The 27,555-nt window shown below is 50.0% G+C and overlaps 2 protein-coding genes across 4 annotated transcripts in view; one reads left to right on the top strand and one right to left on the bottom strand.

The window, feature by feature from the left end:
* The window catches only part of pecr (peroxisomal trans-2-enoyl-CoA reductase), a 27,433-nt gene extending 23,465 nt beyond the window's left edge, over nucleotides 1–3,968 (top strand). The window contains exon 8 of one of the 3 annotated variants that reach the window (XM_067986962.1): nucleotides 2,677–3,968. In XM_067986962.1, coding sequence (XP_067843063.1) covers nucleotides 2,677–2,912 — 236 coding nt within the window. In that variant the 3' untranslated portion in view covers nucleotides 2,913–3,968. Of the gene's footprint in view, nucleotides 1–712; nucleotides 952–1,267; nucleotides 1,412–2,676 lie in introns of those variants that run through there. The other 2 variants (XM_067986964.1, XM_067986963.1) reach the window with 2 other exon arrangements.
* ercc3 (excision repair cross-complementation group 3) lies at nucleotides 1,833–27,555 on the bottom strand. The gene is made up of 15 exons (XM_067986961.1): nucleotides 27,399–27,555; nucleotides 23,965–24,173; nucleotides 22,764–23,000; nucleotides 20,163–20,212; nucleotides 18,966–19,107; nucleotides 18,055–18,222; nucleotides 16,883–17,087; nucleotides 14,178–14,492; nucleotides 13,366–13,550; nucleotides 11,265–11,467; nucleotides 7,926–8,022; nucleotides 4,950–5,067; nucleotides 4,509–4,627; nucleotides 2,898–3,050; nucleotides 1,833–2,161 (listed from the first exon to the last, which is right to left on the bottom strand). Exons 1-15 carry the CDS (start codon nucleotides 27,424–27,426, stop codon nucleotides 2,036–2,038), a joined length of 2,355 nt encoding a protein of 784 aa, XP_067843062.1. The 5' UTR covers nucleotides 27,427–27,555; the 3' UTR covers nucleotides 1,833–2,035.

Raw genomic sequence — 27,555 nt, 5'->3', positions numbered from 1 at the left:
TCACTCACCAGAGACTTGAGCACAAAACCTAGACTGACACTCCAGTACAGTACTGAGGGAGCGCCGCGCTGTCGGAGGGTCGGTGCTGAGGGAGCGCCGTGCTGTCGGAGGGTCGGTGCTGAGGGAGCGCCGCGCTGTCGGAGGGTCGGTGCTGAGGGAGCGCCGCGCTGTCGGAGGGTCGGTGCTGAGGGAGCGCCGCGCTGTCGGAGGGTCGGTGCTGAGGGAGCGCCGCGCTGTCGGAGGGTCGGTGCTGAGGGAGCGTCGCGCTGTCGGAGGCCCGGTGCTGAGGGAGCGCCACACAGTCGGAGGGTCAGATCCCACGGCATTATTTTAAAGAAAAGCAAGGGAACATTTCCAGTGTCCTGGGCCATTATTTCCCCCTCAACTAACATCACTAAAACAGATTATCTGGACATTTATCTCATTTCAGTTTGTGGGATCTTGCTGTGCACAAATTGGCTGCCCCGTTTCCCACATTACAACACCTTAAAAATACTTAATTGGCCGTAAAGCGCTTTGGGACGTCCCGCAGTTTATATAAATATAAGTCTTTTTGTTTTACCATTTGCCCTTTAAATAGCAGTAAGATATAACGATGCCCCGTCAGCATGAGCTGAGCTGAGGGGCAATTATCCTCCGTTAACCGCTCCCACCACCCTGTCGGGTAGAAAGGCCCTCATATCTTCGATTTTTGCTTTTAAATCCTCATCAGACCACGATCGTTGGCCACCGGCTCCTGAAAGCAAGAATTCCGGCAGCGCTCTGGTTGTGTTTCTCGCCTGGAAACCTCCCTCGAAATTGTGAGCAATCTGGGCAGTTCCTGCAGGGTCGAGCAGGTTGTTCCAGTGTCAGCAACTATTTACTTCCAATTTATGCTGATTTATTATGTTACAATTTCTCAAAATGTTTACCTGATAAGAGGTCGAAGGAATAAATGTTTGAAAAATTGAAGTATTATTAGGCGAAAGGACTGATTTTTTAAACACAGACACGGAGCCAGAGCATACAAAGTACACAGGTATCCTTTGGATGATTAAGGCCTTTCTTGCTCATCCTTCCAGACAGCCAGATCCCCATTGCTGCTTTCACAGTCTCAACCAAAGCAACTCAACTCAAACACTCCCAGGGCAGGTACCGCGCGGGTTAGATACAGAGTAAAGCTCCCTCTACACTGCCCCGTCAATCACTGTGCATTGCTCCATCTTTTGCACTGTGCCCCCCCCGACCACACCAGTGACCATTATTTTCATTTTCCACATCCATTCAGCAACATACAGGAGTTGCAGAGTTTGATGAAAGGATCACTTGTCGGAGACCGATTTAGAGAGATGGATACTCCTCTGATCATTTGACAGAGTTGGAATACAACATGGTACAACTTCCCCAGCCGTGCCCATTCACAATGTGGCAGGTAACGTGTGGCACGCTGGCTGTAGTGATGGAGACTCAGTCTGCACAGTAGCAGAACCCCACTTCAGTGGCCAGAACCACAAGCATCTGTCAGAGGGCTGTATGTCCCAGTGAGAGCACATCAACATCTGGATCCTGAAGTCTTGTGACCGGGAGAGCGCGGCACCGGGAGAGCGCGGCACCGCGTGACCGGGAGAGCGCGGCACCGCGTGACCGGGAGAGCGCGGCACCGCGTGACCGGGAGAGCGCGGCACCGCGTGACCGGGAGAGCGCGGCACCGCGTGACCGGGAGAGCGCGGCACCGCGTGACCGGGAGAGCGCGGCACCGCGTGACCGGGAGAGCGCGGCACCGCGTGACCGGGAGAGCGCGGCACCGCGTGACCGGGAGAGCGCGGGACTGTGCATTAAAAAACAAACAGACATTTAGAAAAAAATATTTAATTATTCCAATAACTCTCCAAACAATAATACCTGAAAATCACTCAGCACATTGACTTTCCCACATGGAACAGTGGGCAGTATTGTTCGTGCCGGTACTCGAGATGAGCCGGCTGAATGGCCGTTCTGTTAACACCTGGTGCCTGCTTCTCACGGCTTAGAATCGCTTTGCGCAGTTCACCCACTCTCATTTCCTGAAGCGTTTGAAGAGAGGGTGAATGTTCTTGCCCATTGTCTTGCACCGACTGTATTCCAGGTAAACCGTGTCATCTGCCCCCGACATGGAGCTCATCGTACCAAAACGCCGAGAAACCTAAAGCGGGAGAGAAATCACAGGAGGACGTCACAATTTAACACAGCGCTGCAGTGGGTGATCGAGTCAGCGAGCGATCATGGGTACAAAGATGGCTCCTCTGATCACTTGTTAGCTGAGGATCAGTGGGTAACACTCGCCTGAGTCAGAAAGTTGTCAGTTCGAGTCGCATTCCAGGGACTCGAGCCGATAATCCAGGCTGACACTCCCAGTGCAGTACTGAGGGAGCGCTGCACTGTCGGAGGGCCAGTACTGAGGGAGCGCTGCACTGTCGGAGGGGCAGTACTGAGGGAGCGCTGCACTGTCGGAGGGCCAGTACTGAGGGAGCGCTGCACTGTCGGAGGGCCAGTACTGAGGGAGCGCTGCACTGTCGGAGGGCCAGTACTGAGGGAGCGCTGCACTGTCGGAGGGCCAGTAATGAGAGAGCGCTGCACTGTAGGAGGTGCCGTCTTCCAGGTGAGACGTTAAACCGAGGCCCCATCCTTCACTGTTTGTGTTTGTTAATGATCCCACAGCAATACCTGAAGAGCAGGGGAGTTCTCCCGCTGCCATGGACAACACTCACCCCTCAACTGCCATCAAAAACAGATCTCCACCTGCGCCCGGTCACGGGAATCCCCACCTACGCCCAATCTGGGAATCCCCACCTATGCCCGGTCACGGGAATTCCCACCAGTTCCTCTCCTGGAATTCCTGCCCTATTCAGCAGCTCAGGAATCGGTCTGGAACTTCTTACCTGTCCCATCTTTGACCCAAATTCCCCAACCACCACTTCCTCCTCCGCATCCAGGTCTGAGGCTGCCAGAACCTTCTGCAGAAGCTGCTGCTGTTCGTCCTTGGTAGAGAAGGCCAAATCTTCCTCGTCCATTCCAGCCAGTTTTGTAATCACCTGGAGAGAGATTAACGTTCTCATTCTCATTCATTGTTTGAGATGATTTGACTAAAATCAGTGAGTCCGGATCTAGAGGGCATCGATTAAAGATCAGCACCAAAACGACAGTGAGCCCCTGGGGCAAAGCGCGGGTGGGGGGGGGTGGCAGAGACCCTTCAGGAAATCAAATGGAGAAAACTCAAGTGGTGGACGTTGTTGGCCAGGGGCTGCAGAATCTACGGAGTTTATTCCAAACTGCTGACACACAGGCAAAAGCAACTTTTGAACTGAAGTAACCTGAGTTCAGTCGCTGGCCTGAGCTGGCTGGAATCGGTTTGAATTAACTAAGTTTTGTGAAAGACAAAGGAGATGTGATAAGACACAAGTCCTTATTTAGAAAAGGAGTAATGAGGTAATGCTACCTAAGTCCTTGGGACAGAGCCAATGAGGAGAAGACACAGACTAGGCGAGCAAGCCTAAACCAAAGGGAGAGAGAGAGACAGCATAGCTTGAAGAGATAAGATTCGGAATAAGAATGAAGAATCTGGGGCGTGGAGCCAGAGCGAAGACTCCGGAGACCAACCATCGTGGAAGTGGAAGAACCTACGTCAGGGACGTAGTGACGACGTCGAGAGAGAGAGAACGGAACGCCTGGCCAGCGTCAGCTCTCCTTTTCGGGTATTATCCTTTATATTCTGTGACCACTCGGAGTGTCAGAGAAACCTAGTGGGTGTGCGTTTAGATCCTAGTTTGGGTGTAAAACAGTATAACCTGGTGCAAACTGCATGTCTGTATCTAACCAGACGTATAGCATTTAGATCCTAGTTTGGGTATAAAACTGTATAACCTGGTGCAAACTGCATGTCTATATCTAACCAGACGTATAAGCTATATGTATATGATCTAACGGCGTGAATAAAGCGAATTGAGAGTTAAGAGAGCGTTGAATCTTCTCCTCTTTGTACTAAGCCAATAACCGTAACCGGTGACCTCCGGTCAACAAAGTACTCAAAGCCTATTCTAAGAACCTGGTGTCAAATTCACCAGGAGATGACGGTGTGAGCAAGCTCCGTACCTTGACCAAAGGACCATTTCCCGGTCACACCGTCACATCGTGTCCCTACACAAGTGTTGACAATAATCTTGACCATTTTCACCAACCGTTTCAGCTCTCGGACACTAAAGATTCTGTCTGCTACTCGCATTTGAGGCGACATCGCAGAGTCCCGCGGGGGTGGGTGAGGTGACCAGACCCTGCAGAATCGCACTGGAATACCACAGCCAGCCCTGTGCGCCATCACCACCAACAGCTGCTATTCAACAGGGTGGGGAAACACTTATAGGAGGGGAAAAATGTCCAAGAACAAGAGGTTTCAACCTCAGGCTTCAGACAACACCAGTGACCCAGATTTATCGTAAACGGAGACAACCCGAACACCAAGGGGGCCCCTCTGCTCCCTTCTCAGCCCAGCTTACCTTAAAGCTGTAGCCCTGGTCCACCAAGAACCTCTGCCTCTTTGCGGAGTAGGCCATCTCCTGCGTATCCTGTGACACCAAGGAGTAGAAGAATGCATTGTACTCCTCAGCAACCATCCCTGGGAAAAGGACAAGATCCAGGACACATCTCCGTGAGAATCAGGGGCAGCACAAAGCAAAAGGCAAAGATCGTTTTGTGACCTCTTAGTTTATAGACGGGTGCGACAGTTCAAACACTGAGACTTGCAGCTAATTTACAATCAGTTCCAACTGCATGAAATGCAAGTAGAACAGTGATAGTGTGGACAGCTCAACCCAGAGTGTTAAACCACTGACTGGGACAACGTACACAAACACCTCCACCCCTGTGCCCGCCCGCCCACCCACACACACACACACACACACACACCCATTCCCAGAGCAGGGAATCCCCTCACCCACCTTTCTTTGCCCGCAGTACTCTGCCCAATCGCTGGGCCTCCTGCCGCCTGGACCCTCCGTGTGACGATATCTGTATTAACACATTGGCTTCAGGGAGATCGAATGAGGTGTCACCCACCTACAGGAGATCAGAGTATCAGCACAGCTTCACCACGCCCCCAACAGTGAGCACAGTGCGGGAAACAGACAGGTCCAGGGTTGCCCGCACCGAGCACAGGGGCGCCAACCCCCACCCGGGGCGCCAACCCCCACCCGGGCACAGGGGCGCCAACCCCCACCCGGGCACAGGGGCGCCAACCCCCACCCGGGCACAGGGGCGCCAACCCCCACCCGGGCACAGGGGCGCCAACCCCCACCCGGGCACAGGGGCGCCAACCCCCACCCGGGCACAGGGGCGCCAACCCCCACCCGGGCACAGGGGCGCCAACCCCCACCTGGGCACAGGGGCGCCAACCCCCACCCGGGCACAGGGGCGCCAACCCCCACCCGGGCACAGGGGCGCCAACCCCCACCCGGGCACAGGGACGCCAACCCCCACCCGGGCACAGGGGCACCAACCCCCACCCGGGCACAGGGGCACCAACCCCCACCCGGGCACAGGGGCACCAACCCCCACCCGGGCACAGGGGCACCAACCCCCACCCGGGCACAGGGGCACCAACCCCCACCCGGGCACAGGGGCACCAACCCCCACCCGGGCACAGGGGCACCAACCCCCACCCGGGCACAGGGGCACCAACCCCCACCCGGGCACAGGGGCACCAACCCCCACCCGGGCACAGGGGCACCAACCCCCACCCGGGCACAGGGGCACCAACCCCCACCCGGGCACAGGGGCACACAATGTAACCCAGAAAATACAGGGGTGCCCATCCCTTCAGGAATCTCTGCAGTTGATCAGACACCTCTCACTGAATGCTGACTTGTAAAAACAGGAAAAGCCTATCAGGTCGACCCCACCTCCCCGTCCCATATCCCTCAATCAGTTCTCTCTCCGGAAACAGATCTCATTTTCTTTGCTGCTTCAATATCTTGCTCCACACCCTGAATCTCCGTCTCACTCCTAACTCCCTATTTTATAACCTTTGATCATCTCACTACACTGAATGACCTGCCTGGCTCAGATTCATCAGTCAGGTGACCTCAAAGTCTCTTTTCCAAACTAAACAAACCCAACTTGCTTACCCTTCAGGAACTGGAACACCTTATAATCACGGGCAGGCGTGGTTAGTGACACAGTACGGACCATTTCCAACTTCATGCTCCGACCCGTGAGCCTCTCCCGCCGGGAGCATGCATCGGAAATGTGGGCCTGCGTGCGCACCATTCTCCGCCAGGAATGTCACATGGGAATATTTAACCCAGAATGAATAAATGAGGACAGAATTTACAGCTTCAGATGTGTCGACACTACACCTGAAGCTGTTTCTTGCCCTACTCAGGCGGCCTTCCTTTTCCCTAACCAGCAGAACACAGCTGTAGCTGAGATACAGGAACAGCTAGAACATAAGAAATAGGAGCAGGAGTCGGCCATACGGCCTCTCGAGCCTGCTCCGCCATTCAATCAGATCATGGCTGATCTTCGACCTCTGTTATTAAGGAGGTTATGGCAGGGCACTTAGAAAATCTCAATGCAATCAGGCAGAGTCAACACGGCTTTATGAAAGGGAAATCGTGTTTGACTGATTTATTAGAGTTCTTTGAGGAAGTAACAAGCAAAGCGGATAAAGGGGATCCTGTGGATGTGGTGTACTTGGATTTCCAGAAAGCTTTTGACAAGGTGCCACATCAAAGGCTACTACACAAAATAAGAGCTCATGGTGTAGGGGTAACATATTAACATGGATAAAGGATTGGTTAGCTAACAGGAAACAGAGAGTAGGCATAAATGGGTCATTTTCAGGTTGGCAAGATGTAATGAGTGGAGTGCCACAGGGATCAGTGCTGGGGCCTCAACTATTTACAATCTATATCAATGACTTGGATGAAGGGACCGAATGTATGGTTGCTAAATTTGCTGATGACACAAAGGTGGGTAGGAAAATAAGTTGTGAAGAGGACATAAGGAGTCTGCAAAGGGATATAGATAGGTTAAGTGAGTGGGCAAAAATTTGGCAGATGCAGTATAATGTGGGAAAATGTGACCTTGTCCACTTTGGCAGGAGGAATAGAAAACCAGTATATTATTTAAATGGAGAGAGATTGCAGAACTCTGAGGTACAGAGGGATCTGGGTGTCCTTGTACATGAATCACAAAAAGTTAGTATGCAGGTACAGCAAGTGATTAGAAAGACAAATGGAATGTTGTCATTTATTGCAAGGGGAATGGAATATAAAAGTAGAGATGTTTTGCTACAGTTGTACAGGGCATTGGTGAGACCACGTCTAGAATACTGGGTGCAGTTTTGGTCTCCTTATTTAAGAAAGGACATAATTGCTTTAGAGGCGGTTCAGAGAAGGTTCACTCGACTGATTCCTGGGATGAGGGGGTTATCTTATGAGGAAAGGTTGGATAAGTCGGACCTGTATACACTGGAGTTTAGAAGAATGAGAGGTGATCTTATTGAAACATATAAGATCCTGAGGGGACTAGAAGGGGTAGATGCTGAGAGGGTGTTCCCCCTGGCTGGAAAGTCTAGAACTAGGGGCCACAGTTTAAAAATAAGGGCTCTCCCATTTAAGATGGAGATGAGGAGAATTTTTTTTTCTCTCAGAGTGTCGTGAGTCTGTGGAACTCCCTTCCCCAGAGAGCGGTGGAGGCAGGGTCATTGAATATTTTTAAGGCTGAGTTAGATAGATTCCTGATTAACGACGGAGTCAAAGGTAGATGGGAAAGTAGGGTCGAGGTCGCAATCAGGTCAGCTATGATCTTATCAAATGACAGAGCAGGCTCGAGGGGCCGAATGGCCTACTCCTGCTCTTAGTTCATATTTAGCCTACGTAACCGAGCGATAAATTCCAGCTTTCACCGCTCACCTTTGAGATGAAGATGGTGTTGATTTTTGGGTTGTGTGTGAAGTTCTGCAGAATCTGCATCCTTTCCCCCTGAGATGTGGGGCCATAAATGTAAGGCCTAAAATGAAAAAAAACCACAATGCCACGATGGGTGTTTCCGGTTACACCAAATCTCAGCACAACAAACGAGTTTTTGTTTCCAAAAACTAAAATACTGCCAGTCCAGAATTATCAGATTTATTGAATTCAATTTCATAACTTGCCACAGTGGGATTTGAACTCTCAACCCTGGGGTCAGATTAGTATGATTACTGATCGACACTTTCACTGAACGTACAGGCTCCCCGAGCCCCCCCAAACCTCTCACACGGGGTCCCCGAGCCCCCCCTCACCTCTCCCACTGGCCCACCGAGCCTCCCACCAAACCTCTCACACTGGCCCACCGAGCCCCCCCCAAAACCTCTCACACGGGCCCACCGAGCCCCCCCAAACCTCTCCCACTGGCCCACCGAGCCCCCCCAAACCTCTCCCACTGGCCCACCGAGCCCCCCCAAACCTCTCCCACTGGCCCACCGAGCCCCCCCCAAAACCTCTCACACGGGCCCACCGAGCCCCCCCAAACCTCTCCCACTGGCCCACCGAGCCCCCCACCAAACCTCTCACACTGGCCCACCGAGCCCCCCCCAAAACCTCTCACACGGGCCCACCGAGCCCCCCCAAACCTCTCCCACTGGCCCACCGAGCCCCCCCAAACCTCTCCCACTGGCCCACCGAGCCCCCCCCAAAACCTCTCACACGGGCCCACCGAGCCCCCCCAAACCTCTCCCACTGGCCCACCGAGCCCCCCCAAACCTCTCACACAGGCCCACCGCACCCCCACCCACCAGCTCACAGAGCCTCCCCCCAAACCTCTCACACAGGCCCACCGAGCCCCCCCCCACTCCAAACCTCTCCCACTGGCCCACCGCGCCCCCCCCAAACCTCTCCCACAGGCCTACCGCCCCCCCCCCCCCTCCAAACCTCTCCCACTGGCCCATCGCGCCCCCCCCTCACCTCTCCCACAGGCCTACCGCCCCACCCCCCAAACCTCTCCCACGGGCCCACCGGCTCACAGAGCCTCCCCCCACAAACCTCTCCCACTGGCCCACCGCGCCCCCCCCCATACCTCTCCCACAGGCCTACCGCCCCACCCCCCAAACCTCTCCCACGGGCCCACCGAGCCCCCCCTCACCTTTCCCACGGGCCCACCGAGCCCCCACCCACCGGCTCACAGAGCCTCCCCCCACAAACCTCTCCCACAGGCCTACCGCCCCCCCCAAACCTCTCCCACTGGCCCACCGCCCCCCCCAAACCTCTCCCACTGGCCCACCGAGCCCCCCCAAACCTCTCCCACTGGCCCACCGAGCCCCCCCAAACCTCTCCCACTGGCCCACCGCCCCCCCCAAACCTCTCCCACTGGCCCACCGAGCCCCCCCCCCCGCCGCCAACCACAAGCTCCCTACAAGTGTAAGAATATTGTTTAAAACCGAGCATGGTCAAATATCCCATCTTGCACAGGTCACATCGAGCTCCCCAGCAGTTTAGTAAGAGGACGGATGTTTGGGGTGGGGAGAGGCAAAATCGTGTCTCTGTGGGTGACAGCAAAGACAGTTTGTCAAAGACAGAACTATAAAACAGCGATGGACAGTACCTAGATAAGAGATGTAGTTGCTAAGAGGCCGATAGTCCATAAGAATAGAAAACACAAGAAAGAATTACAGAGACACACTTTAATTAGGAGTTGTGGTAACCAAGGAACCAACATTTTCACAGAACTGATAGTATTCAGTAACTGTTGAGAAAGTAATAGTTATGGAGCGAAACAAGGTACTCGAGGTTATAAAACACAGATAAGGAAGGGGGCCACACATTCCGAGAGGACAGTAATAGTTTGTAACAACAGAGATGCAGCTTTAGGCGATTAGCTACACAACAGAGAACAACTCTTGTGGGTTGTTGATACAGCATCAGCTTGAGAGGGTAATTTATGAGCAGGACAGAGATGTGTACGTGCAGAACATAGCAGCCGAATAGCACAAAGATAGGGCACGCTCCCTCCCAAAAGGTTAGAGCTCTCATGAGGACGATCGGAAATTCACCGCCCAGGCTGCCCACAGAGGTCAGATCTGATCAGTCTGAGTTTGCGGGTAAACCAGATTGTATTGAATGCTTGTCATTTAATGTAATCTGAAGGCAGTTGTATATAATACTGTTGTGAGTCAATCTGTTAAAGCTTGTTGTTTAATAACCACTCGTGCCTGAGTCACATGTGGAAGTTATTGAAGGATTAACCCTTTTGTAGCACCTGTAACGGGAAAATCAGCCAATAACAAGCCCGAGTCCTGTATAAGCCAACTGAGTCTTGTTCAAACAGCTGTCAAATCAGATTCTTCATATTTTTAATAAAGGATATTATCACTAATGTTAAGTCACCTCCAGGAACAGGGAGGTTTTCAATTTTGACCCATTGGTCACTGATTTCTGCTGAATTAATACTTTGCTTGTCTGGTCTGCTAGGAAAGCTGGATTCAGTGATCACAGCAGGGTGGTGTCTGCTTCACTCTGTATATCTATTGGCCGATACCAAGTTGCTTCTGTGTGTAATTGTGCATCACTGAAGACCATCAGGTGAAAGGGAAGCAGCTAATGGGAGGGGTGGGGGGGGGAAAGAGTGCTGGACAAAGTCTGGGTATTTACGACGGACTAATCATCTACCCGGAATTAGAGTGGGATGAGGCTAGAGAGCTTTCAAAGGGAGAGGGTAAATACGTGGAATGAGGTGACTGATCCTCAACAATGGGGCAACAAGTGAGGAGGCAGTGTGCTCAGTGCAGGAATTAGAGGTACCCTGAGCTGGACAGTTTGCAGTACCAGTGAGTAGACCACGGCCTCAGCTTCCTGGCAATGGAAGAAATCATAGATTTCAGGAGAGCTTCTTCCAATGGCACTGAGGTATAAACTGGAAATAATAAAACCTGGGAAGGGAGTGGTGCAGACTTTGAAGTTCAGAGGTTGCAAAAACAATGTCTACACCAGGCAGGAAAGGGAAAGCCTGAAGACTGATGGTCAGCGAACTGTTTGACCAGGGGGCTGTGCCAGAGACCTCATGCACAATGCCAGTCTGATCTAATGTCCACATATCAGGAGCGACATCCCGGCCCGATTTCCCCCTCCTCGCCCAGGCGCACTGAGGCCCACTGTGACATCCCCGTTAAACCTAAGACCGTCTTGCTCTCTACATCTCAGTGACCGAGGCTTCACTCTGACCCAGATCTCTGAAAAGGCACCAGAAGAGCCAGGGTCCTGCTGGATTTTACTTACTTATTTAGTCTGATCGCGTACTCCTTCAGCGCAAACACGTTGTCCGCGAACACTATGATCTTGTCGTTCCTCCGTTCGTGGAAGCGAATCAAGAACTGACAAGCCCGGAACTTGTTGGGGTTCATCACATAAAACAGCATCCGCTTCTTCGTCTTAATCGCGACGTACTCCCTGTAAAACTCGGGCGACATCGGGCACCAGACCTACACAACACACAGGGATTCGCATTAAGAAAGCGCCTGATCACCCCTCTCAAACGGCATCACCTACAATCACTTACTGCAAAGTGCAGTGACTGCCACGGTGGGCAGCCATTTTCAACACAGCAAGATCCCACAAGTGCGATATACGAAAAGGATGTGGGGAGAAGACAGCGCCAGGGCCATCTCACCCTGTTCATGAGATGGTGCCGCCTCGTGCACACTCTGTCACAGATGAAAGACCAATTATACAAGAAAGAACTTGTATTTATATAGTGCCTGTCATGACCTCAGGACATCCCAAGTTGCTTTTTATCCAATGAAGTACTTCTTTGAAGTGTACTCACTGCTGTAATGTAGGAAATGCAGCAGCCAATTTTCGCACAGCAAGGTCCCACAAACAGCAATGTGATAATGATGTTGGTTGAGGGATAAATATTGGCCCAGGACACCGGGAGGAACTCCCCTGTTCTTCTCCGAATTAGTGCCGTGGGATTTTCTACAGTCGAGGGGGGCAGACTGGGCCTTGGTTTAACGTCTCATCCGTAAGACGGCACCTCCGACAGTGCAGCGCTCCCTCAGTCCTGCACTGGGAGCGTCAGCCTGGATTATGGGCTCCAGTCTCTGGAGTGGGGCTCAAGGTTAGAGTACTACCCACTGAGCCACGGCTGACACCCACATTGGTGTGGGACTGGAGTCACATATAGGCCCAGACCGGGTAAGGACGGCAGGTTTCCTTCCCTAAAGGACGTTAGTGAACCAGTTGGGTTTTTATGACAATCCGACAGCTTCACGGTCACTTTTACGGAGACCGGATTTTTATTTCCAGATTTTTTAAACTGAATTCAAATTCTCAAACTGCCATGGTGGGATTTAAACTCACGTTCATCTGGATTATTAGTCCAAGCCCCTTGATTACTGGTCCAATAGCATAATCGCAACAGTACCTTATTATCAGTGTGAGAATTTGAGTTTAGTTTTTTTAGAAAAAAATCTAGAAATAAAAACCTGGTCTCAGTAGAAGTGACCATAAAGCTGACGGATTGTCGTAAAAACCCAACTGGTTCACTACTGTCCAATGAGGGGAAGGAAACCTGCTGTCCTTACCCGGTCTGGCCTATATGTGACTCCAGTCCTACGCCAACGTTGGCTGACTCTTGACTGCCCTCTGAAGTGGCCGAACAAGTTGTATCGAATCGCGACAAAGAATCACAAGCAGCACTGTCGAAGCTCCTTCACCACACGGACTGCAGTGGTTCAGGAAGGAGGCCCGACAGCACCTCCCAAACCCGCGACCTCTACCCCCTAGAAGGACAAGAGCAGCAGGCACATGGGAACACCACCACCTGCACGTTCCCCTCCAAGTCACACACCATCCCGACTTGGAAATATATCGCCGTTCCTTCATCGTCGCTGGGTCAAAATCCTGGAACTCCCTTCCTAACAGCACTGTGGGAGAACCTTCACCACACGGACTGCAGCGGTTCAAGAAGGCGGCTCACCACCACCTTCTCAAGGGCAATTAGGGACGGGCAATAAATGCCGGCCTCACCAGCGACGCCCACATCCCATGAAAAAATTTAAAAAAGGATGGGCAATAAATACCAGCCTTGCCAGTGACTTCCACATCCTGAGAATGAAATAAAATAAATAATCTTGCTGGTATACTGCAGCAGGGTGACACCGATTGTGAACAATGCCAGGGTGGGAAGTGAACTCAAGTTCTCTGGATTATTAATCCAGTAACATAACCGTGACGCTACCATACCCTTTCTGGGTCATATCTGAAGCAAGATCCAGACGACAGCCTGCCCAATTAGCCTGCAGCTCGTTAGATTACCAGCAATATTTTCTGGCCAGAAGTAACCGTACTGATTCCCACCACTGTGAGTGAGACTCACCTCAGCACACTGCACCTTGGCGATGTAACCGCAGTTCTGCAGCTCCATCCAGTTGGCTTCAAAGAGTTTTGGTCCAATGAGGAAATTCAGGTCTACAATTTTGTCATCTTCCCGGACCAGCGTGGCGGTCAGTCCCAGTTTGCAGTGGGCCTGTACGATGGTCAGCACACGCCGGAACATTTTCGCTGGAAAGAAGAGCACTGGGATCAACGCCATCAACACAGCAACCAAGTACACAACGGCACGACATACCAGTACTGTTCAAGAATCATGTGTGCCAATTTTGTGCTCATTAACGTTCTGCCGCAGGCACTCATCCATCAAACAGCACGGGTTAGATACAGAGTAAAGCTCCATCTACACTGTCCCATCAAACACTCCCAGGGCAGGTACAGCACGGGTTAGATACAGAGTAAAGCTCCCTCTACACTGTCCCATCAAACACTCCCAGGGCAGGTACAGCACGGGATAGATACAGAGTAAAGCTCCATCTACACTGTCCATCAATCACTCCCTGGGCAGGTACAGCACGGGTTAGATACAGAGTAAAGCTCCATCTACACTGTCCCATCAAACACTCCCAGGGCAGGTACAGCACAGGTTAGATACAGAGTAAAGCTCCCTCTACACTGTCCCATCAAACACTCCAGGACATTCTGTGCTCACGATTGCAGGGGATGTCCCACACACAAGTTTGAAAACTGCTGCTGTCGGTTACTCTGCCCCAACTCCAGTTTTGATTTACAGTACGCACTATCCAGCGGCCGCGGCTGGGCTTTGATGGACTGCTGCACTGTACAGCGGGTCATTACCTGGAATGGTGTGCACCTCATCGAGCAACATCAGACCCCATTCCTGGCTCTTTAGCCACTCCATCACGCGCTCCGCTTCCCAGGAACGTTTAGTCGTGTGTCCCAACATGGAGTAGGTGCTGATGGCAATCGAGCAGCCGATCGGCTTGTCCTTGGCATCAGAAGTGAAACGGCAGATCTGGCTGTCGTCTATGGTCGACCACATTTTAAACTGCGACTTCCACTGCTCCACCGACACGGCCGAGGTACAGAGGACCAGGCACCGCTTCCGTATGGTGCAGGCCGCAGTCACCCCCACCAGGGACTTCCCGGCACCTAGGGGGATCAAGTGAAACACATCTTCAAACCCAATCGAAGGATCGATAAAGATCATCAGATAAAGGAAGAAAGAAAGAACTTGCATTTATATAGCGCCTTTCACGACCTCAGGACGTCCCAAAGCGCTTTCCAGCCAATGAAGCACTTTTGAAGTGGGATCACTGTTGTAATGTAGGAAACGCAGCAGCCAATTTGAGCTCAGTGAGAGGATGACCAGATCATCTGTTCACTGATGTTGGTTGAGGGATAAATATTGGCCAGGACACCAGGGAGAACTCGCCTACTCTTCATAATAGTGCTAGGCTACAAATATCGAGTTACATAAAGTCCACAGCACAGAAACAAGCCATTCGCCCAACTGGTCCCTGCCAGTGTTAATGCTCCACACGAGCCTCCTCCCTCCCCTCTTCCTCTAACCCTATCAGCAAATCCATCTCTTCCTTTCTCCCTCATGTACTTATCTACCTTCCCCTTAAATGCAACTACTCTTTGTGGGTAAAGAAGTTCCTCCTGTTGGAGATCCCTATTGGATTTATTAGTGACTATTTTATATTTATAGCTGCTAGTTTTGGTCTCCCCCACAAGTGGAAACATTTTCTCTACGTCTACCCTATCAAACCCTTTCATCATCTTAAAGACCTCAATCAGGTCACCTCTCAGTCTTCTCTTTTCTAGAGAAAAGAGCCCCAGCCTGTTCAGCCTTTCCTGATAGGTGTAACCTCTTAGTTCTGGTATCATCCTTGTGAATCTTTTTTGCACCTTCTCCAGTGACTCTACATCCTTTTTATATTATGGAGATCAGAACTGGTCCAGAGACTAAAGGTGACATGAGGAAAAACTTTTTTACACAGCGAGTGGTTATGATCTGGAATGTGCTGCCCGAGGGGAGGCAGATTCAATCACGGCCTTCAAAAGAGAACTGGATAAACACTTGAAAGGAAAAAATGTGTAGGGCTATGGGGATAGGGCGGGGGAGTGGGACTAGCTGGATTGCTCTTGCATAGAGCCGGCATAGACTCGATGGGCCGAATGGCCTCCTTCCGTGCACAGTACTCCAAGTGTGGCCTAACCAAGGTTTGACAGAAGTTTAAAATAACTTCTCTGCTTTTCAATTCTATCCCTCTAGAAATGTTTGCTTGGTTTGCTTATTTTATTGCCTTATTTTCCTGTGTTGCTACTTTTAGTGATTTGTGCACTTCAGAGGGCAGTTAAGAGTCAATCACGTTGGTGTGGGACTGGAGTCACATATAGGCCCAGACCGGGTAAGGACGGCAGGTTTCCTTCCCTAAAGGACATCAGTGAACCAGTTGGGTTTTTACGACAATCCGACAGCTTCACTTTTGCTGAGACCAGCTTTTAATTTCCAGATTTATTTAAACTGAATTTAAATTCTCAAACTTCCAGGATGGGATTTAAAGTCACGTTCTCTGGATTATTAGTCCAGTAACACAGAACTCCTGCACCACTGTACACCAATCTTCAATGGCCTCCCAGCATTTACAGACATGTGCAAGATGTTGCCCTCGTGCCCACAGAAAGAACCTGCCCCCCCCCCCCCAAAAAATACACTTCACTCAGAGAGCGGCGAGAATGTGGAACTCATTACCACATAAAACAAAAGACTTGCATTTATATCGTGCCCTTCACAACCTCAGGATGTCCCAAAGCACTCCACAGCCCATGAAATACTTATTGAAGCAGTCGCTGTTATGTAGGAAGCACGGCAGCCAATTTGTGCACAGCAAGATCCCACAAACAGCAATGTGATAATAACCAGATCATCTGCTTTTATTTTTAAGAGGATACTGAGGACAATCCCCTGCTCTTCGTGGAAATAGTGCCATGGGATCTTTTACATCCACGTGAGAGGGAGATCTCAGTTTAACGTAGGGGAAGCTAGATAAACACATGAGGGAGGAAGGAATAGAAGGATATGCTGATAGGGTGAGATGAAGAGGGGAGAGGGAGGAGGCTCATGTGGAGCATAAACACCGGCAGAGACCAGCTGGGCCGACTGTAACAGGGCTGGTCTGTTTTAATTCTACTGAGCATCTAAAGCCTCCGACAAAAAGTTCAGCCACAAAACCATCAAGGACTCATTTGCCTTCTGATCAGACATGTTCTCGACACGCATAAAGGAGGCTTTAGTTCATACTCCACTGCAAAATTAGAAAGTAAGATGATGGATGATATATTATCCATCATTTATACAGGTGTCAGCCTGGCTAATTTGGTTAACACTCTCAAATGGGCCTATCTGGTGAGAAGCACATCTGTCCAAATTCTGGAGCGGGGCTCCTGCTTAGAACAGACAGCCGCAATCTAGTACAACAAGCGAGACAGAAGATCCAGAACCCGGAACTCTGAACACAGCCCCCGACACTTACCGCAGGGAAGCACGATAACTCCCGACCTGGCCCGGCCGTTCCCAAACATCTTCCTCAGGCTCTTCTCCTGATAGGGCCGGAGCACGGCTGTGGGTTTCAGATCGATGTTAACGTCAGGGTTGATGGTATCGTTCCTGAAGTCGTACTCTGCCAGTAACGGGTACTCCATCTGAATACAGCGTTTCTGCAGCTCCTCAATCATTTCCTGCGGGAATTTGTACAGGCCGGAAAACCACGAATTACAAAACACAGATTGTATCACAGCACATTCTACTGTTTACAGCCTGGGATTAGAGTGGCCCGGCTCCGGCTCAACTGGAAAAACAGAGCCTCTACAGGCAGGAGGGTGTAATTACTGCGTGTCAAGTTTACATAGGCAGTTTCCATTATAAATATGGACACAGGAATTTATAATGGTAAAAACGGGCAGGAAGTGCACACAGAGCCGAGATTTTTAATGTATTATGTAGATATTCAAACCCTGATAATAAATCTTGTATTAACCAATGACCCAGTTTGAGTGTCCCAGTGTGACCCAGTTTGAGTGTCCCAGTGTGACCCAGTTTGAGTGTCCCAGTGTGACCCAGTTTGAGTGTCCCAGTTTGAGTGTCCCAGTGTGACCCAGTTTGAGTGTCCCAGTGTGACCCAGTTTGAGTGTCCCAGTGTGACCCAGTTTGAGTGTCCCAGTGTGACCCAGTTTGAGTGTCCCAGTGTGACCCAGTTTGAGTGTCCCAGTGTGACCCAGTTTGAGTGTCCCAGTGTGACCCAGTTTGAGTGTCCCAGTGTGACCCAGTTTGAGTGTCCCAGTGTTACCCAGCTGAGACCATCTGACTCAGCACCTGGAACCTAGAACCTCTGGTCTGTGTGGTTTATTTGCCAGTTACACAGAATTACCAACACAGAAACAGGCCATTCGGTCCAACTGGTCTGTGCTGGTGTTTATGCTCCACAGGAGCCTCCTCCCTCCCCTCTTCATCTCACACTATCAGGATACCTTTCTATTCCTTTCTCCCTCATGTGTTTATCGAGCTTCCACTTAAACGCATCTATGCTATTCGCCTCAACCACTCCATGTGATAGCAAATTCCACATTCTCACCACTCTCTGGGTAAAGAAGTTTCTCCTGAATTCCCTATTGGGTTTATTAGTTGAATGAAATTATAAATGATCACCTGTTTGACTTCAAAGGACACGGTCTGCAACTCCTCCTCCTCTTCCTCTTCCTTGTCCATCTGTTCATAGAAATCGATCAGGTCTGCCGGGACATCGGCCTTACTGGGGGTGGGCTCCACGCTCTGTGAGGTTGAGGCAGCTCCGTTATTCTGACCAGGTTTGGGCATCTGTGGAAAAGAGCACTGTTTGTAACTTTGCCAGGATGGAGTCCCGAAACCTGTGACTGTCCACACGAGCCGCAGTGATATCAAAAGCTTCCACTCCAATCCCAAACATGTTAGGCTGTGGATAATCCAGACCCCCAATTCAACACCAATTGGCAATCTCACTCAGCGAGGCCCCAACATGGCAGATGTGGAAAAATGCCGCACCAATGCAGTAGGGGGCACTCTTTAACTCAGACTGAGGGGCATTGACGGGATAGTGTAGAGGGAGCTTTACTCTGTATCTAACCCTGTACCTGCCCTGGGAGTGTTTGATGGGACAGTGTAGAGGGAGCTTTACTCCGTATCTAACCCGTGCTGTACCTGCCCTGGGAGAGTTTGATGGGACAGCGTAGAGGGAGCTTTACTCTGTATCTAACCCGTGCTGTACCTGCCCTGGGAGTGTTTGATGGGACAGTGTAGAGGGAGCTTTACTCTGTATCTAACCGTGCTGCACCTGCCCTGGGAGTGTTTGATGGGACAGTGTAGAGGGAGCTTTACTCTGTGTATCTAACCTGTGCTGAGAAAGGATCGAAGGAGACAGCAAGCAAGCTGGCAGATGGTCCTACTGGTCCTTTCCTGTTGCTGAGATTTTGTGCATTCAAATGAAGCAACCAAGAGACCAGAAAGCTCGATCACCCCCCACCTCCCAGTGGGGAACATTACATCTCCAGGATTGAATCACACAATAAAGGGCACTCACTTACCAACATGGCAGATTTACTGGAGATTGTGCCCATAATGAGTTCAGTCTCGTCACCTTCTGCTGTCCTCAGACGACACTCCTTTATGATCTTGTCTTGCAACACTTTCTGGATCACATCTGGATGTGTGCTCTCCACAAAGTACCTGGTCGGGGAAAAGAGGTTCTGTCAAACCAAAGAATGCGACCATACCGAGAGGTCACAGCCAGTCAGCCTCACACGACCTCCTGCCTCAAACATCCACAAACTGAATATCCCCGTGCAAAATGCAGCATCAGTACACTGCGCAGAGTAGCTGCCTGCTGATTCCTCTTATCAGGTGCATTTCAGTATGGCGCCAACACCCATGAAATACGTAATCCAACGAGGTACCGGCAAAGACAGAACAGCTGCATACAAAACAGGAATCAAACTGGGTAAACTGGTTAGGATCCTACAACCCTGGGATTTGGCGGAGTCTGGGAACGAAGTGCTCTTTTATGGTGGGGAACAGAATTTTCCCAGCGCAGGTACAGCACGGGTTAGATACAGAGTAAAGCTCCCTCTACACTGTCCCATCAAACACTCCCAGGGCAGGTACAGCACGGGTTAGATACAGAGTAAAGCTCCCTCTACACTGTCCCATCAAACACTCCCAGGGCAGGTACAGCATGGGTTAGATAGAGAGTGTAGTCTAATCACTGTAGGGAAACATAGTAATTAATTTGCACACAGCAAGTTCCCACACACAGCAATATGATAATGACCAGATGATCTGTTTTTGGTGAAGTTCAGAGAGATAAATATTGGCCAGGACATGGGGGAGAACTCCCCTGCTCTTCTTTTACGTCCACCTGAGGGCTCAGATGGGGCCTCGGTTTAACATTTCATCCCAAAGACAACACCTTTGACAGTGCAGCACTCTCTCCGTACTGCACCGGGTGTGTCAGCCTAGATGTGCTCAAGACTCTGGAGTGGGTTTTGAACCCACGACCTGCTTGACTCAGAGGAGAGCATGCTACCCACTGCAAATTGCCTGGCGTGTTTTCCAACATAACAACAGTGACTGCGCTTTAAAAATAATTGGCTGCGAAGTACTTTGGGACGTCCTGAGAATGTGATTATGGTGCTGTATAAATGCAAGTTAGTTCTTCTCCAAAAACTCAAGATACTATTTAACAAGCTGAGAAATTGAGCATGAAGATCAAACTGTTTCCCTACCTGTTGTGTTTAAGGACCAACTTCACCTTCCCATAACTAACGGTGCAGAGCTGTAGGAACAAACACGGCATGAACACTCTGCAAAGCACATTCATTTTATCAGAAGAGAAAGTCAATTATTTTCCCCCCTTCTCCCAGGAGTTGGAACAATCATGGTCCAAAGGTGGGGGAGGCGTCTCCAGCAACATTCCCTCCCTGTAGCCGAAGCATCTGTCCTCCAATTGGCACCTGCTGTACATGGAACTCACCATCAGGGTATTGGGTATGGGCATGGGGTAGCGGTTATGGCACTGGACTAACCTGGAGGTCTCGGGTTCAAAGCCCACCACTGCCAGCAGCAGAATTGAATTCAATAATTTGGCAATTATTTGGGCTGGCAGCAACATTAAAAACACAACTGGTTCACACGTGTCCTTCACGGAAGGGAAGGGGAGGGAGTGCGCTGGTCTGACTTACACGTGACACGCTGTGACTGGCGTAATGCCCTCAGGGCCAAGAGTGAGGCTTTGTCAACATCGCCCACATCCCAAAAACAAATAAAGATACACTTTGGCAAAACTCACACTTGAAGCGAGTCTCCTCCTTCATTGAGAGGGTCGCTGGTTAAAGTAACTATCAAATCCCATGCGTATTATACTGAGATTATTGGGGACCGCTTTCTGTGCATCTGTCCATTTTTCCATGTCTGTATTATACAAACAGCTGCTGTTCCTATAATCAGGGCCACTGGCTTATTATCCGGGATGTCAGGAATTTTTTACTGGGAATTTTGGGATAGTATTCTCCCCCATTTTTCCTCTGGCCTCCTTTTCACACAGTGAAAATCCTGCTACAGAATCAAATAGTGTACATCGCCATCAATTCACTGTGCCCAAATGGGCACTTCCTGCTTGCATGATCTTCACCCTGTAGCCGCCACGTGAGGATTACAGTAACCAGCGACCCTCGCAATGAAGGAGGAGACTCGCTTCAAGTGTGAGTTTTGCCAAAGTGTATCTTTATTTGTTTTTTGGATGTGGGCGATGTTGACAAAGCCTCACTCTTGGCCCTGAGGGCATTATGCTAGTCACAGAGTGTCACGTGTAAGTCAGACCAGCACACTCCCTCCCCTTCCCTTCCGTGATATTCCACTGGAGTGCTTTGGATGAACTTAAGTTTAAGGATCAGCGACAGGTAAAATGTTTTCATTTCATTGTATTAGGAATTGAGAACACGTTTTACATTCCTTCCCCATTCCCCCTTCTCTCCCGAAGGTGCTGACTCTCGTTGAGAGGTCCCGGCAGCTCTTTGGAAATGAACATTCTTTGTGCGTGTCGGCAGACTGTCCGACCGTGGGTGGCCTCACAGCAGAGCCTGATCTTGTTCTCACACGCACTTTCCAGCAGGGGGGCTACAAGGTAATTTTTTTTTAAATTTGTTCATGGGGTGTGGGCATTGCTGGCGAGGCCGGCATTTATTACCCATCCCTAATAAGGAGTGTTGAGGTTAATTGTAGCGCCAGAATTGCAGCCCCATCTCAGAGCTAACAGACCAAGAACCGAACCTTAGGTCCATACGACTTGGAGCTACAGAGGGCAGTTACTTTACTCACCTAGGTCATCAGGGGAGCGAGCGAAAGGCACAATTGTTCTGGAAACAAACAGCAGACCGAGTACCTGATAATTGCTTACAGGAGTCGCTGTGTTAGCTCCTGTACGTGTACAATATACATTGGGACCAAGGTAAGGAGGATATGGTAGCCTAATGGTTCTTGTACTGGACTCGCAATCCAGAGGTCGTGAGTTATAAGAACATAAGAAATAGGAGCAGGAGTAGGCCAATCGGCCCCTCGAGCCTGCTCCGCCATTCAACAAGATCATGGCTGATCTGATCCTAACCTCAAATCTAAATTCATGTCCAATTTCCTGCCCGCTCCCCGTAACCCCTAATTCCCTTTACTTCTAGGAAACTGTCTATTTCTGTTTTAAATTTATTTAATGATGTAGCTTCCACAGCTTCCTGGGGCAGCAAATTCCACAGACCTACTACCCTCTGAGTGAAGAAGTTTCTCCTCATCTCAGTTTTGAAAGAGCAGCCCCTTATTCTAAGATTATGCCCTCCAGTTCTAGTTTCACCCATCCTTGGGAACATCCTTACCGCATCCACCCGATCAAGCCCCTTCACAATCTTATATGTTTCAATAAGATCGCCTCTCATTCTTCTGAACTCCAATGAGTAGAGTCCCAATCTACTCAACCTCTCCTCATATGTCCGCCCCCTCATCCCCGGGATTAACCGAGTGAACCTTCTTTGTACTGCCTCGAGAGCAAGTATGTCTTTTCTAAATCCCACCATGGCAAATTGGGAAATTGAATTCATTATATCTGGTGATTTGTGGGCTGGCACGGCATAAAATGAACATGAAGCTGTCGGATTGTCATAAAAACCCAACTGGTTGACTAATGTCTTTCGGGGAAGGGAATCTGCCGACCCCTACCTTACACGTGACTCCAGTCCCACACTACGTGGTTGACGTTTAATGCCCTCAAGGCAACTAGGGATGGGCAATAAATGCAGCCTTGCCGGTGTCCCGAGAACCAATATTAAAAAAAACCCACTCACCTTAATGAACTGTAGGATCCCATCAGGAATTGTGGTCTTGCTCAGTTTCTGCAGATACTCGATGATGTCGCTAGTCTGGAGTCCGACACTTACAGCCGCGTACAGTGAGTACGCTGTCAGCTTATACTCGTGGGTGTGGGTGGGTCTGCACACGGGCTCAGCGATGGCCACCAGAAAGTCCTGTGCGTATTTATAGACTGGGGAGAAGGCTTCAAGGAAAATGTGGCCATCTGGAGCCTGCAAGGGAAAAAAAACTTCAATTAAAGGAACTAATAAATAAGTTAGGCAAAATGCTAATGATACAGCACAGGAGGCCGCCATTCGGCCCATTGTGCCTGTGCCGGCTCTTTGAAAGAACTATCCAATTAATCCCACTCTCCCTGCTCTTTCCCCGTAGCCTTGTAATATTTTCCTTTTCAAGTATTTATCCAATTCCCATTTGAAAGTTATTATTGAATCTGCTTCCACCGCCCTTTCAGGCAGCACATTCCAGATCATAACAACTCGCTGCGCAAAAAAATTGTTCCTCATCTCAGCTCTGGTTCTTTTGCCAATTACCTTAAATCTGTGTCCTCTGGTTACTGACCTGCCACTGGAAAGTTTCTCCCTATTTACTCTATCTAAACGCCTCAATTTTGAACACCTCTATTAAAGCTCCCCTTAACCTTCTCTGCTTTAAGGAGAATAATCCCAACTTCTGCAGTCTCTCCACATAACTGAAGTCCCTCATCCCTGGAAATTTGATCAGACAGGTTTGAAGTACTGCCCGTAGGCTTGGGTTAATCCTGGTGCAGGAGGCCACTCACCAAATGACTGACTGATTATCAAAGCGAAGTGAACAGGACAAAAAAAGGCATCACATGTACTTCCCCATTCCTTCCACTCCTAAAGGCACTCACTTGCGCCGGAGATAGTTCCATTGGCAACTGTGAGCCGACAGCAAGTGTCAGCAGACTATTACACTGCCGGGGGCATCACAGCCGAATCCAATCCAATCCTCGCCTGACGAACACACACACACTTTCCAGTAGGGTCGCTGGATTGCAATCAGGTGCGAGAATCCAGACTGATTCTCCCCCCCGTTCCCATCAACCAGGGCATTGAGGCCAACTGTTGGTGCCAACTGGGCCGAGATCAGCTAATTGAGCACAGAGCACGGACTGTATGGCAAGATACGCTTTCATTCCACACCATAACCTACCATCCAAAGTGGCCGAGATGAGTGATCGTCCTTCAGATTCATCTGTGTCCTGTAGTCCTTAGCTCCGTACTCATCTTCCTTAACCACAGACTGCTCCACCTGTTTACCAGCAGCAGAAGGGACAGCTTCCTGGGACTCCACTCCTGTAGAGAGCTCATCCTCATCCTCTTCATCCTCCTCATTACGACGCTTCTTCAATTTTTTCTTATCTGATCAAAAAATATTCAACTAAAATGATTAAAGCACTTTATAAAGAGCATTCACTGTAGGGTATGATGCACCAGTAATCCAGAGGCCTGGACTAATAATCCAGATAACGTGAGTTCAAGTCCCAACATGGCAGTTTAAGAATGTGAATTCAGTTCAATATAAAAAGCTGGTAGCAGTAAGTGTGACCATATGATTGTCGTAAAAACCCAGCTGGTTCATTAGTGTCCTTTAGGGAAGGAAACCTGCCGTCCTTAACCGGTCTGGGCCTATGTGACTCCAGTCACACACCAACGTAACTGACTCTTAACTGGATCGGGTGGGAAAGTGGAGTTGAGGCCGAAGATCAGCCGTGATCTGATTGAATGGCGGAGCAGGCTCGAGGGGCCGTTTGGCCTATTATAGGAACATAGGAACAGGAGTAGGCCATTCAGCCCCTCGTGCCTGCTCCGCCATTTGATAAGATCATGGCTGATCTGTGATCTAGCTCCATATACCTGCCTTTGGCCCATATCCCTTAATACCTTTGGTTGCCAAAAAGCTATCTATCTCACATTTAAATTTAGCAATTGAGCTAGTATCAATTGCCGTTTGCGGAAGAGAGTTCCAAACTTCTACCACCCTTTGTGTGTAGAAATGTTTTCTAATCTCGCTCCTGAAAGGTCTGGCTCTAATTTTTAGACTGTGCCCCCTACTCCTAGAATCCCCAACCAGCGGAAATAGTTTCTCTCTATCCACCCTATCTGTTCCCCTTAATATCTTATATTCCTGCCCTAGTCAAAAAGAAGAAGGAGGCATATGACATGCATAGACAGCTGGGATCAAGTGGATCCCTTGAAGAGTATAGAGATTGCCGGAGCAGAGTTAAGAGAGAAATCAGGAGGGCAAAAAGGGGACATGAGATTGCTTTGGCAGATAAGGCAAAGGAGAATCCAAAGAGCTTCTACAAATACATAAAGGGCAAAAGAGTAACTAGGGAGAGAGTAGGGCCTCTTAAGGATCAACAAGGTCATCTATGTGCAGAACCACAAGAGATGGGTGAGATCCTAAATGAATATTTCACATTGGTATTTACGGTTGAGAAAGGCATGGATGTTAGGGAACTTGGGGAAATAAATAGTGATGTCTCGAGGAGTGTACATATTACAGAGAGGGAGGTGCTGGAAGTCTTAACGCGCATCAAGGTAGATAAATCTCCGGGACCTGATGAAATGTATCCCAGGACGTTATGGGAGGTTAGGGAGGAAATTGCGGGTCCCCTAGCAGAGATATTTGAATCATCCACCGCTACAGGTGAGGTGCCTGAAGATTGGAGGGTAGCAAATGTTGTGCCTTTGTTTAAGAAGGGCGGCAGGGAAAAGCCTGGGAACTACAGACCGGTGAGCCTGACATCTGTAGTGGGTAAGTTGTTAGAGGGTATTCTGAGAGACAGGATCTACAGGCATTTGGAGAGGCAGGGACTGATTAGGAACAGTCAGCATGGTTTTGTGAGAGAAAAATCATCTCACGAATTTGATTGAGTTTTTTGAAGGGGTAACCAAGAAGATAGATGAGGGCTGTGCAGTCGACGTGGTCTACATGGACTTCAGCAAAGCCTTTGACAGGGTACCGCATGGTAGGTTGTTACATTAGGTTAAATCTCATGGGATCCAAGGTGAGGTAGCCAATTGGATACAAAATTGGACTGACGACAGACGGTGGTTGTAGAGGGTTGTTTTTCAAACTGGATGCCTGTGACCAGCGGTGTGCCTCAGGGATCGGTGCTGGGTCCGCTGTTATTTGTTATTTATATTAATGATTTGGATGAGAATTTAGGAGGCATGGTTAGTAAGTTTGCAGATGACACCAAGATTGGTGGCATTGTGGACAGTGAAGAAGGTTATCTAGGATTGCAACGGGATCTTGATAAATTGGGCCAGTGGGCTGATGAATGGCAGATGGAGTTTAATTTAGATAAATGTGAGGTGATGCATTTTGGTAGATCGAATCGGGCCAGGACCTACTCCGTTAATGGTAGGGCGTTGGGGAGAGTTATAGAACAAAGAGATCTAGGAGTACAGGTTCATAGCTCCTTGAAAGTGGAGTCACAGGTGGATAGGGTGGTGAAGGCGGCATTCGGCATGCTTGGTTTCATTGGTCAGAACATTGAATACAGGAGTTGGGATGTCTTGTTGAAGTTGTACAAGACATTAGTAAGGCCACACTTGGAATACTGTGTACAGTTCTGGTCACCCTATTATAGAAAGGATATTATTAAACTAGAAAGAGTGCAGAAAAGATTTACTAGGATGCTACCGGGACTTGATGGTTCGACTTATAGGGAAAGGTTGGATAGATTGGGACTTTTTTCCCTGGAGAGTAGGAGGTTTAGGGGTGATCTTATAGAAGTCTATAAAATAATGAGGGGCATAGATAAGGTAGATAGTCAAAATCTTTTCCCAAAGGTGGGGGAGTCTCTAACGAGGGGGCATAGATTTAAGGTGAGAGGGGAGAGATACAAAAGGGTCCAGAGGGGCAATTTTTTCACTCAAAGGGTGGTGAGTGTCTGGAACGAGCTGCCAGAGGCAGTAGTAGAGGCGGGTACAATTTTGTCTTTTAAAAAGCATTTGGACAGTTACATGGGTAAGATGGGTATCGAGGGATATGGGCCAAGTGCAGGCAATTGGGACTAGCTTAGTGGTATAAACTGGGCGACATGGACATGTTGGGCCGAAGGGCCTGTTTCCATGTTGTAACTTCTATGGTTTTATGATTCTATTTCTTATGCCCTCTGAAGTGGCCTAGCAAAACACTCAGTTGTATCAAAACCGCGACAAGTGTTTCAAGCAGATGACCCACCACCATTTTCTCAGGGCAACAAGGGATGAGCAATAAATGCCGGCCTTGCCAGCAACGCCCACATCTCGAGAATTCATCAAAAAATAGTCAGAGCTTTGGACAGTCTGATTTTTTTTTTTGAGCAGACCAGTAGTGTCAATGCACATTTGCAAGAACTGCCTTTCGAAACCGGGGAGCGGGGGCCGGGGAGCGGGGTAATACGCGGGTCCGGGGGCCGGGGAGCGGTGTGAGGGTGGGGGGTCTGGGAGCGGGGTGCGGGGGCCGGGGGCCGGGGAGCGGGGTAATACGCGGGTCCGGGGGGGGGGGAGGTCCAGCGCTCTCTGTTACTTCAGGCCCCGCCGGCCTTGTACCTGCGCCCGGCCCGGGACCCCTGAAACTCCGGCCCTCACCTCGGTCCGACTTATCCTTTTTGCCCATAGTCCGGGCTCAGCGCCCGAGGCGCCGGCTGCCCCCGGCTCCGGCTCCGGCTCCGGGTCCGCCGCTCAGCGGAAGATAGTTCCAGGCCCGAGCCTCCCGGTGTCCCTGCCAAGCATGCGCAGACTCAGG

This window comes from Heptranchias perlo, chromosome 7 (assembly GCF_035084215.1).
Source record: "Heptranchias perlo isolate sHepPer1 chromosome 7, sHepPer1.hap1, whole genome shotgun sequence".
In the NCBI taxonomy this organism is placed as follows: domain Eukaryota; kingdom Metazoa; phylum Chordata; class Chondrichthyes; order Hexanchiformes; family Hexanchidae; genus Heptranchias; species Heptranchias perlo.
Note: the sequence above shows the minus strand (reverse complement) of the source record. Positions and strands in the feature narration are given on the sequence as shown.

Coding starts and splice junctions, on each gene's coding strand:
- ercc3 (XM_067986961.1), bottom strand. CDS start 27,426: ATGGGCAAAAAGGATAAGTCGGACCGAG. Junction 23,001..23,964: donor CATCTCGGCCACTTTGGATG/GTAGGTTATGGT, acceptor TTTCCCTTGCAG/GCTCCAGATGGCCACATTTT. Junction 18,223..18,965: donor CCAGTAAATCTGCCATGTTG/GTAAGTGAGTGC, acceptor TCTTTTCCACAG/ATGCCCAAACCTGGTCAGAA.